This window comes from Magallana gigas, chromosome 1 (genome assembly GCF_963853765.1).
Source record: "Magallana gigas chromosome 1, xbMagGiga1.1, whole genome shotgun sequence".
Taxonomy (NCBI): Eukaryota; Metazoa; Mollusca; class Bivalvia; order Ostreida; family Ostreidae; genus Magallana; species Magallana gigas.
This window is the reverse complement of record NC_088853.1, coordinates 47,170,562-47,183,551: the sequence shown is the minus strand read 5'-3', so window position 1 is coordinate 47,183,551 and position 12,990 is coordinate 47,170,562. Positions and strand designations below refer to the sequence as shown.

Genomic DNA, 12,990 nt, shown 5'->3' with positions numbered 1-12,990 from the left:
GTACAACTTCATTACACTCGAAAGTGTTGTCACCTATTTTTATCCCTTCAAGGAGGTACTGTATGGGGGCTTTTCCGTCTAATGTTATTTCGTACAGATTCCCAGATTTCGGTACACATGCTAATAAACTACCAATTCCACAGGTCTCGTGAATAAATGTGATTATTTCCTCAGCTTTGACAAAGGAATTGTCTTTTACATTTACGAATAGAGTGTTTTCTCGACAGTATTTTCTGCCAGCAAACAAATTCTTTGATCCGCCAAAATGGCGACCACCTGACGTGGCAGCCATTCACACTTGATTTACTATTTACACTCTCTTTTTTCAGCATAATATATAAAAAATAAGTGAAACAAACAAAAGTATATACATAGAGTCTTCTCGTGGAAGACAAAGTTAATTAGTTCACTATAAACAATAGACGCTGTTGGTTGTATTCGAACAGTCAAAATACACCTTGCTCACCTGTCCATTAGCAAACCGGAAGTTCTCCATGTACTCTAACCACTGAGCCATTTCAGACACAACAAAGTGGGCTTTTTAAATATTATGTGTGACTAAGGTCACGAACTACCGGACTTGTATTATTTTTTCAAAACGTTCAGTTGTTGGGATACAAAATGATATTTTTAATGTATAGTGGGTCATCTCTCCACGTTTTTGTTGATTGAAATCAGTTTGTTTTCCAATAGACCTTAATTAGAATATGAGAAAAATATGGAGCACAGACCCACTCTATACAAGAAAATGCTTTGAAGTTCTAAAAAATGACAGTATTTACAGGTTTTGATACGTATAAGCCTGTTTGAGTCAACATATCCCAAGTATTGAACATACCTATAGGTTAAAAATCAATGATTCGTTAAACACATATTTTTTAAATGATTTGAAAAAAACCATCAGATTTATTGACACTTTAATTTTTCAGTAGCCTGTTCGATCGCGTATGGGCATTTTACACGCCTTATCCACCCATCTTGTTTTTATTTTAAGCATTTCAATTGATTCTCTGTTATATACCTTCACATCATTCTATGAACTGTTAAAAATATATTTGGATTTGCATTTTTAGCTTTGTGCCAGTTAATGAAATCATTTTTGCACCCGTCTGATTAAGATGGCGAAATTTTTGAGAGACTGAAAGATATATCATAAGATAGAATCTATAGCCAATTTTTGGGGGTTGATCTTGATCAACTCTCTTATGCAGTTACTCGGGAACCGGAAGTGAAACAGTGTTTAGACCTACGCACAAATCATAACTGCTGACAAGCGATGAATGCAATGTAATGTATTCAAAAGCATTGTTTTTCAAGGATATTTACTTATATATATATATATATATATATATATATATATATATATATATATATATATATATATATATATATATATATATATATATATATATTATATATATATATATATATCCGAAAGCAGAGAGATTCTCTGGTTGTCGGAGATTCACGGAGACATCCGAGCGTCTGGTTGAACGAGACAATAATAAACTCTGGCTAGTTGAACGAGACAAGAGTTCAATATTGTTCGATTCCTTAAATATTTCAAATACTGATACAGAGTTTGATGAAATTAATTCTATCGATAAATATTACACAACATGATTCCTATTGTGTTTTTTTCATATTTCTTGTCGGAAAAACGCAAAAAATTTAAACCGGTATTAGATAAAAACTTGGATCATTCAAATACAGCTAAGAAACTACTTGCCATTCAGAATTACATAGCGCTGATTTTAAACCAAATATTATCCATAAAATCAACTCCCATCAGTACCTCTGTACTTTGATATTATTGATGTTTCTCGCATTATCACCGGTGTCTGATCGGTTTGTCCAGTGTGAACCAGCATTGAGAGACTTGTCTGCTTTACACTGTGTATTACAATACCTCTGTAAAACGTAATTAAACATCGTCTGCTGTAAAGAAATGTATTGTTTGATATGTTTGTATTATTAAAATTTATCCTATTTTCATTAAATAAATTGTCATAATGCTCTCTTCATGACTTGTACTATTCATGTTTGTAGCATGCAGAAGGATACTTGTATAACGAAAGGAAAATTTTAAACGGCATCAGAGAGAGAGAGAGAGAGAGAGAGAGAGAGAGATGTCAGATATCGTTTTCTAATGTAAAATTTTTGCAAGAAAAGGTATCATTCATTATATACTTAATGAAATAATAATGGGATAATGAAATCAGCAAAGTCTCGTCCTAGATCGTAACCTATTATACCATCAATCTCACTTAACCCTTTGATTATTTCCTTAAATAGAAAACTAAAAAAGGAAAACAAATTTCCTACATGAGATGTAGAAATTCCTCTCGGATGTAAGGGGGCTTGGTGGTCGACAATTTACAAGTGCTCATCGGATCTGTCTTAAATTACTAAATATGATATTTTTTGCCTTAAGTAAGATACCCTTATATTTTTTTTTAAGTATTTCCATATATCTTCATACAGAACTCTTTCATCTGAAGGAGGTTGATACGCTTTAAATTGCTACAACTATCAAGCCCTCTTAATGTAATTCATTGAGAATTTTTTTTTATAAATTTTTATAATTTTGAACAAAAGCCCAGTAGGGTTTTGTTATTCCCTACCGGGTTTAAGGAGGCTGAATTGTTAAAAAGAAAAAACCCAACTACTCACCAAAATTTCCAAATCCCTCAACTCATTTCTCAACTCAATTCCTTATATAAAACAGTGCATAATTTTGAGGTCAAACCTCAGATTTGAGACAGAGTATTGACTTGAGGAAAGTTGGTGACGGCGGGTCCAGATCTGCCTCAAATTATGTAAGTTAATTTGCTAAAAGTCCAAGGGATTCTAAAATACTCTGAAGAAACTTACAGGAAAATTATCTGATTAAATTAAATCTATATAGGATAAACCAATTTTAATAATAAATTAATGATAAGATTTTATTTTCTCGTCATAATGTTTTTCAAAAGTGGATCTCTTACCTCGCGGGTATGACACTCTATTTAAAATTGTAGGAAATAGTATATCTTTTGTAAATGACCTTTATGCATTGAATTTTATACAACTGTGCTTTAATTGACACTGGCATGTTTAGCCAGAACATCCGTTTTTCATGAGATTAAATAACTCATCGGGCACTGATTAAGCAGGTTCATTATTGATAATAGAGCGGATGAAGGCTCAGACTTTGTATCTACAAAAAAAACCAAATATTGAACATGCAATTTTATCACAAAAAAGCTGCTGAATAGTAAATTCAACCATTTATAATAGTTTACAACGGCCTCGCCAAATATATTTTTATTTTGTTAAACAGTAAATGACCTAAAAATGTGATTAACATAAGGATTTGAAGCATTGCTAAAATCCTATCTGTAAACAACACCTTCATGAATAAATTAAGAAAAAACTAATGTCCGTCCTCCGCGCACTGTTACTTTTTTTTTCCTTGAAGCAACCAGCTGGTTTAAACATATCCATAATGACATTGCAGTTGGTATACTTTCATTTAAATTGATTTATTGACGAAGCTTTCTCAAGAAGTCTTAAATACCAATGTGGAATGTTTACCTGGGCTTTTCATCTGCACTGGTAAATGTTGGCTAACTTACTTGGAAAATAACCGAAGAAAATACAAACGATAACATGCATGACAAGTGCACCATCAAAAACACTCAAATGCCAATCTATTCAACATTCATGGATATGAGTCATAGGCGTCGGAACCAGGTAGGCTGGGGGGAGGGGGGGGGGCTTCACAAAGTTAGACCTAACTATTACGAACATAGTATCAGGGAGGGTTCAGCCCCTCCCCCCTTTTTCTCGCAGCAAATATAATTGTCCTTAAATCTACCTTAAAAAGATTGAAATATTAATAGTGATATTGAAAACATAGGTGCACTAACCTCCCACCGACGGATTAGGAATTTCATGATTCGGAAAAAAAAATTGGCAGGTATGATTGTAGTTAAAGTAATACCCCCCCCCCCCCTCCAATTAGGAATTTCATGTTTTGGGGAATTATTTTTTCTGATGATTAGTTTAGCCCCCCCCCCCCTTTCAATTTGCTTCCGACGCCACTGTGGGGTTTTTTTTATCAATAGTTATGCATAGGCGTCGGAAACGGGGGGGGGGGGGTAAGTTTTTCTTTTGCGAAGATAGGCATAATCATAATTAATGAATCAAGCATGTAAGTTAAAAAAATTCACCCTTAATTTTTTTTAATCCGGGAGAAATTAACTTGAGCTTTCTAAAAAAAAATACTTTTAAATTTTACAATGCACACCGACGCCTACCATTGGAGCAAACCTTTTCCATTCATCCCAGTTCTTGTCTGCGTTGTTCTGTTTCTGAGTAAATTCCTCCAGTTGCGTTTACTTTTTGTTGAACATCACCCCTCCTCAGATTGACTTGTTAAATCCTGTCGATTTTATTCTTAAACAAGCAACAATAGTAACTTTAGTGTTACATAAAAGAGCTTCTACTATTAATAGCGTATCTCTTAGGATAACAGAAAAAAATGATTCATCTTATTTTTAACAAAAGAAATCATATAAGGACCGTTTAAAAGAAATTATGCAAAGCATTGAATTCTTTACATATATATAAAATATTTAAGATTTTCTAAAGGAAGAATTAAATTATCTATCTAAAAAGCATTTTTGGATTATTTCGAAACTTTTGAACGTAAGAGGATTTTTTTTAAATGTGTATTTAAACTGTTTTTTATATGAATACCGACTGTGCATCTACGATTTCTCCTTCGAAAAAAATATCAGTAATATATTCTATGTTATCATCAGTCAAAATTGAATATGTGTAAAAAAAAAAAAAAAAATATGCAGAAAAGTAATTTATTCATTTTGCACACTAATATGGTATATTGAAATGGACACACCGTCAAACATAATGAAAGTCTGATAACTTAATTGGGATTTTTTTTTCTCTTTTAGATATCAAATAGCCATCAAATATACACGAGGAAAGATTCGCAAATTATTCAATTTACACTTCAGACCGCGTAGCGAGGAGAAAGATAAGAATCGTGTTCTTTAAACACAAAAATCGTTATCTTACACCGTATTTCCTCAACTATGGTATACGTTTGATAAAAAAAATGGGTCACAAGTTTTATTTGAAATATAAGTATACAAACTTGATAATGGTCAGTAGACACCTCCCACCCACCTCTATATATACAAGAAGCATGACCACCTTAACACCACTCCATTCCCCTTCCTCGAAATTATGTGCCTAAACAAGAAGCGTGCATGACCACCTCAACACTCCCATTTCGTTCTGGCTACATTTTCTCGTTTGGCCGTCTATAAAAAACCATAACAACCATTGAAAGAAGAATTGGCCCTAAATTCCGCGGATTAAGTATACTCAAATATTTCATATATTATAATAGCTGTATAATTTTTTTTCATAGGTTTCCGACGATTTAAAATTGAGATGTCAGTACAAGTTTTTTTTTAAATCACACAACAGTGTCTTGTGCAGTCAAGCATTCACATTCTCTTTGTAGTATCGTAAGGCTTAGCCGACTATTTAAACACCCGGACGGCTGTGACCGTGAATATCTTTTTTCACTTCCTGGTTGACAGTACAGCAACAACAAATCCTGGTCGACTCGGCAGGACAACGCCATGAGTGGTAGGGCCGTGCTGGTCTGCTGTGTCTGGGCATTGTCGATCTCATTTGTCTTGGCCTACGGTAAGATATGCTTGTCTGGTATAAGTTGATAATTTTTGTTAGTTTTGCTTATCATTGTGTAGCACTATCGTCTTATGTTTGTATCTGCTACAAAAAAAATATCAATTTATCAACAGTTGGATATAGCAGCATTTGGTTTGCTTTCGTTATTATATTTGTTTTCTCATATGCTTTTTGAACAAGGTCTATCTATCTATCTATCTATCTATCTATCTCTCTCTCGGTTATTAAATAGAACATCTACCATGACAGTCTAAAAGCCGTTTTCTTACTTCCTTGAACCTAAATATACGCTGTGCAACTAGTTTTTAGACCAAATGTTAAAATCAATTCACCATAAATTAAACCTCCGTATTTTAAACTCGAGGTATTTCGTGAAATCCTTGAGAATATTTGACGACCAAATAGTCTTTCGTAAACATTTAGTTTTACCTGTGCACGACATATTCATGTGATAAAAGCGAAATATTACGGAAAACCAAAGGGTTCAATATTCTATCTAATGAATGTAATTATGCATTTGTGTTTTCTAAATGCGTTATTCGTTAAAATTAAATGTAAATTGAGAAATGTTAATTGTTACTCTGTTATTGAGTCTTCGAACATTGTTTTCAACTATTTGTAAATCGTCAATTGTAAGACTTATCTGTTTTCGGTAAACTCTAAATTCATAATCCGTCCGATTCAAGTTTGACATTGTACATCAGTCATTCGTGATTTGTATTTCTAGACTTGTAAGGCAATGCACCATTATGACATTAGGGGCGCGCGCTACGACGAATCTTGTGAGAAACGAACTTAAAATTTAGAACCAAGGTATCATATCAACGAAAGTACATTATAACCGAAAAAGATTAAAGTAGTTTTTTAATTGCTTTCTCAATAATTATTTATCAGGTAAAATTCAACTATTATAGCTTACGGACATCATATCACTCGTTTTGAAATCTTAAAGATATTATACAAACAAATTATCATTGAAAGTTGTAGACTTTCACCTATTTACATCAGCAGAATCGATCTCCTTTGAAAGTTAGAAATACTCGTAATAAATAAAACATTCTCTTTATAGGCAAACAAACAAAAAATAAAAATTTATCAAGGGATTGTTTAAAAATGGGAACCGTTAGGTTTCGTCCCCCAAATGATTGGGTTTATTCAACCCTCATGTTATGCATCAATTGTAAACAAAACAAACTTTAGAAAGATTATATATTAAAAATGTACAAAGGAATATCTTTTATTTGCCAACAAATTATGAAAATATTTTTTCCATCATTTATAAAGAATGTTAAATTCATAATACAATCTTACCCGCCTCGATATGAAGGACGGATCTTAATAAGAAAAGTTTGTTTTGTAAAAGAATTTTGTTTAACATTTTCTGGAAATTTAGTATGATTGACCGGGAAAACTACTTTAATGTCTACTATTATACACATACTCGGCAAAAATATCGTATAAAGCAAATTAAAGCGTTAAACGTTTAAAAAATAAAAGTGTAGTACATGTTTATTTTACATGTACATTCTAAATTTTCAAAATATAGAAATTAATCTCTGCACCTTAAGTTTATTATTTTCAAAAATACTATTTAAAGTGGCGATGTCAGACCAATGAATTTATGAGTTTGGATAACATTTTAGTAAAAATTGTCTTAAACTGTGATGAAAAGCGGTGAAAAGAAAAAAATATCCATATGCGCACGAAAATTGCTATGTCTACTATATCAAAAGTACATACGAATGTGCAGGGGTGTGTGTGATGTGAAAACTATCTAACCCAGGGGTTCAGGTGGGAGACTCTTTTTCATGATGTTTTCCTTTAAAGTTTAATGGGAATAAATCTTCTAGAGAGAATCCATGGGTTGTAGAAACGGCAAGGTTTCATCAACAGTTGAATTATCTCCTTTTGACATTCTGCTCATTTAGCTTAGACACGAATCTAATTGTATTAGGTAAAGTTTCCATCAAATTAAACTTTCTCTCTGGGATACCTGCAAAACCACTGTATAGCTTACATGTAAGTTAATCTCTGAGAGCAAACACGAGAAATGACCGAAGCCTTCTTTATGTAAACATGAGAGAGAGAGAGAGAGAGAGAGAGAGAGAGAGAGAGAGAGAGAGAGAGAGAGAGAGAGAGAGAGTTTATGTTAAATAACACGCGAAAGCAATGACATTGGATTTCACACTAGTATATTAGTTTTCACACTAGTATATTCATATAAGTATCTTCAAGATTTTTCTATATCAACCTTCAGCATAATATTAAGAGCATTCACACGTGTGATTGTATCGGTGGCTTTCATTTGATGCCAAAGATTCACCACAAAGCGTCGATAATAGATAGAAGACTGATACACAGTAGATGTATTTAAAATTATAACTAGTTTATCATATCATATTAATTTCAATTATAAATTATAATAACCACGTTTTAGTGTTCATTGATTTCCTGCAAGATACCAAGCACAATTTTAACTTTTATTTTTTGATAAAAATATTAATAAAATTTAAAGGATCTAATGATATTAAGACAAATAAACACAAAATATAACCAACGACACGCAGTCACGCACGAGCAATACATTCAATCAAGCGTTGAGTTAAATACTGCGCGTTATATATAAATATAGTGCCAGAACCTTTTTTACTAATGAATATATATGATTGAAACCTAATTTTCATAAGATGATAATTATTGTGCTATGTAAATTCAAACCTTTTATTCGATCTTACAATAATAAAGATATCAAAGATATATTCAGAACGAGTGATGACGTATATATTTGAGCTCATGCACCGAAGTGTTTTCGCAGGAAATTGAATGTCGCGGAATTCCAATGCAACCTAAGGGAAGATATAGACTGGATGCAAATATTTAAACAATAAAATAGTTTCTTTGGTGATTCATGCGGAATATGAAAGTGCCGACGTTGCTAAAAAAAACCGACCCGAGTCAGCGTGTAATGTAAATTTTTCTGCAATGATCGCGTTGTGCTTGAACAATTTTACATTTTTAACCTCTTCTTGAAAACTACAAGGTAACTGGCAGGGCCAAATATGAACAAATTAAAAAAAAAAACAACCTTCATGTGAGGAAAAAACTGAATGCAAGGTTATTAATGTCACATAAAGCCTTCTACTAAAATTATAAATTTCATTGCCTTTGATCAGGGATTCGGGCTCTAGGGTTAGGCAACATTGGCCATATAGTACACATGTAAAATATATTAAATCTTTAAAATCACCTTCTCTATCTGAGTGACCAGTTAGAGGTTTTGTCAAGTTATATAGATGTTAGCATTTCTACAAAAATCCAAAAATACCTTGACAGAATTATTTTCATGAAACTAGTAAAAGAGAGGAGAGGAGAATAATGATAATGCATGTACTATGTCAGAAATACACATGTATGATACATATACATATGTAGGTGTAATAAAAACATATACTGCCGAGTTATCGTCTTCAGAAAAGCTAGGTATATCGTGAAAATAAGTTGATATGTCAATGGTCAAGATCTACATGTACATGAGAAAAAGTCGTTATAAAATTATTGTAATAGAGAAGATGGGGGAATAAGACAGCGCAAATGACCATTCGGTTTAGTCGCGAAATATCATTTTGAATTTATTTTTTCCCAATTAAATCCATTCAAATGTTAATTTAAGAAAAAAGACTGTTTTGAAAAAAAAAACCCAAAATTGATAATACAATAAATGTATAAAGTTTACTACCAATCTGTTGTGGTATTAAAATGTGTGAATTTTTTTAAAAAAAACGCCAATGTATGCATATTTATTTGCATTTTTTTAACCAGTCATTTTCAAAGTATCTTGCTCTACACATTCCGCGATTGTGTAAATTTTTCAAACCGCGTTCCTGGGCACCCCGTTCTGCATGAAAATATATTCTTTCGATGAAAACTATAATCTCATCAAATTTTTCCATTGTAAATATTTTCTTTTTTGTATTAACCGAAGAGGTCCCATCCATGGTATGAATATCTACCCGCGATGCATGTTGAACCCGTCCTACATTTCGCCCAGACGTTAATTAGTCAAACCGCGTTCTTGGATACCCCGTTTTGGAAAGTTCTATTCCATTCTTTCGCAAGAGGTTGCGCTTCGCGTGGTTCTATCTATCAAAAGTAAAATCGCTTACGCAAGAAACGAATTGTCATATTTCATTTATTCAACCTTTGTTAAATCTTAACTTCTATGTGTAATTCAGGTAAGTTCCTAAATAAATAAATATATTCACTGTTTACGTAATCATTCGATATTATTTCATTCCAAGCATATATTTTGATGCAAACTACCCCTGACTTTGATCCGCCAAATGTGCACCACCTTACTCTCATGTTTGCTATATTGGGCTTGTTTATAGAAAATGAAAGTAAGTTTTTGATTGATTTTACAATAATAACTTATCAGTTAAATTTCAATTATACCTTACGGATACATCTAACATGTGTTGAAATACGAAAGGTGCAAGCGAGTCTTCTGGTGCAGGCATTTTGTAGTTTATTTGCAAAATGCCTTAATTTATAAGTACAGATGTAACAAATGATACGAAAAAAAACATTGCCTTAAAATTTTGGTGGTATCGAACCCATAACATAAAAACCCTAGATATATAAGGTTAGTTTATGTCAGGTGCTCTTACCACTGAGCCATTTCAGACACAACAAAGTAGACTGTTTAAATACTATTATTTTTTCAAAACGTTCAATTGTTGGGATACAAAATGATATTCTTAATGTTTTGTGGGTCATCTCTCCACGTTTTTGTTGATTGAAATTGCGGTTTGTTTATTTAGACTATGAGAAAAAAATGACACTATTTGCAGGTTTTAATGCGTATACGCCTGTTTGAGTAAAAATATTCCAAGTATGGTTACAAAACAATTAATGATATGTTAAATATATATCGTTTTAAATGTTTGTTTTTTTTTAAATATCAGATTTATTGATATTTTAATTTATCAGTAGCTTGTCCGACCGTGTATGGGCATTTTACACGCCTTATCCACCCATCTTCTTATGTAAACCTTAGGTGTCATATTGGAATAATACCGGTACGACTTATAAGGTGTTGAATTTCCCTCTTTTTGTCGCTCAAAATGAAGTTCTTAAATATAGTTTAGACTATATATATTCAAAGTATTGAACCTAGTAAAGAAATACAAATTGATATAATGGGAAACATGCATAATATAGAACGTTTTTTTAAACAAATTATTAAATTAATTGATATTTTTTTTTAGATTAATATCCATCTTCCTTAAGGATGTCCTTTTACCCTCACGCGCCTTATCCCCTCCCCCATCTTTGTCTTCTTCTTTAAAAAACAAACAGACAAACTACTTCATTCCGTAAATACGAAGGATTTTACACCAGGACCGAAAAATTTGTTCCTTGTGTTACTACTACAACAACAACAACAAATAATTCCAAAATTGGACATATTTTTTTCTTCATTTTATAACATAATTTCATTGAACACATCAATATTATGGCACACACAAATGTGTTTATGGTTACAAGCAGAATGTAGAACTTTTTTTCTCTCTGGCTTGAAACATGCAAAACCTAACTTAATGGTATTATGCATCTAAAGCCTATAAATTTGCATAGTGGAATATCCCATTTACATGTCAAAACAGTTTAATATTACAGACCATGAATGAAATATGAAATGATTAAAAATTAAGAAAATTAAGAAATAAATTTAAAAAAAACATCTATAGGTTATAGGAGTGATATCATTGTAAGTCCAAGGCGAAAAGGCAACAGGAAGCATATGAAATGATACGGTATGATATACCGTATTTTTATGGTCAGTCAGAATACTTAAAATAAAAATCGGAAATTATTTTTTACTCTGCAACCATTTCTTTTTTCCAAAGTTACACGAAAACAGTTAATGTAAAGGAACAACCCTAAATCTACATAAAATATTGTTTTGCATTAAAAGCCACTTTTTTCTCTTTATAGCTATTTTTTAGAGATATTAGCATTATTTAACTGGCTAGATTCCTGAATGACCAATATTTTTTTTTAATTTACTACTCTGTACACATTACATTTTAACATCGTAAAAGCAAATATGTCTGAAAATAACATCGCAGATATACGTCGCATAATTTGAAAAAGAAAACCATCGGCTTATACTCTGACAGGTGATGTGTAACAATAGATATCGACAACTTATATGGCGGTAGTCAGAGATACATGTAAAAGGGAAAATGATGCGTATCTATGTATTCATGTCAGCTTTAAGGTGGCTCCATACACCACTTATTGATGACGCAGTACACAAGAAAAGTAAATCTGGAAGCTTGTAATTCCGGTCCTGGCTGATTTCAACTGAGGCGAATTGTATGGGGACCGCTCTTTGAAAAATTTGTGTAAATGAATAGATTCAATTTGGAAAATTCTGATATTATATGTAAGGTGGTATGGGACACATTCATGTTGTGTCGTATGTTCTATCGAAATAAACAATAAAATCAAGTATAATTTAATAAATAGTTTCTTTCCTGTTATTGTTAACTTACCGCGTAGCGCAGTGGGTCAGACGGACCTCTAAGTCATGAGACCGAATCCCGCTGGGGATTTTAAAATTTTTACCCTTTCCAAAATTTTCTAAAACGTATTATTTTGGGTTCAATATTGTGAAAGAAAATTCTAAACCGGTGAATGTATTTCAAGTATAATGTACTTTAATCCACGTTAACATCGACAGATGTTCCATGCCACCTGAAGGGATGGGAGGGTGGCCTTGATTTTCTCTCAGGTTAACTGGGGTACATAGAATCCTATAATTAATAATTTCCCCCTTTATTTATTTGACTTAGTTTTGCATTAAAGCGAATATATTTACTTATATTTACATATTCCAGTGTCTTTGCCTCTGATAACACTACGTATCGATTTTGTACTATATAACTCATAATACAAATGACGCCAAATTGAGGCGCTAGCGGGGTTTGCTTATTTATACATGTATTTAAATATTTAATCGTGCAATGGCTTAAAATTATATAAATATAAGTAATAAGGAATCATTCTTTGAATATTATGAGGTGATAATTTCGGTCGGGGCGTGATCAAATCTATCATAAAGCCATTCGGGCTTTATTGGATTTGATCACGCCCCGACAAAAATTATCACCTCATAATACTCAAAGAATGATTCCTTATTCCTTATATATAGGCCTTTAATGAAATATGTATGTATTTATCATTCCAACGAAATAT

At 32.3% G+C, this 12,990-nt stretch overlaps 1 protein-coding gene across 1 annotated transcript in view; it reads left to right on the top strand.

The window, feature by feature from the left end:
• Positions 1-5,573: 5,573 nt before the first annotated feature.
• The window catches only part of LOC117688330 (receptor-type tyrosine-protein phosphatase alpha-like), a 43,890-nt gene continuing 36,473 nt past the window's right edge, over positions 5,574-12,990 (top strand). Inside the window, exon 1 of the mRNA XM_066068839.1 lies at positions 5,574-5,724. Coding sequence (XP_065924911.1) covers positions 5,658-5,724 — 67 coding nt within the window. The 5' untranslated portion in view covers positions 5,574-5,657. The remainder of the gene's footprint in view (positions 5,725-12,990) is intronic.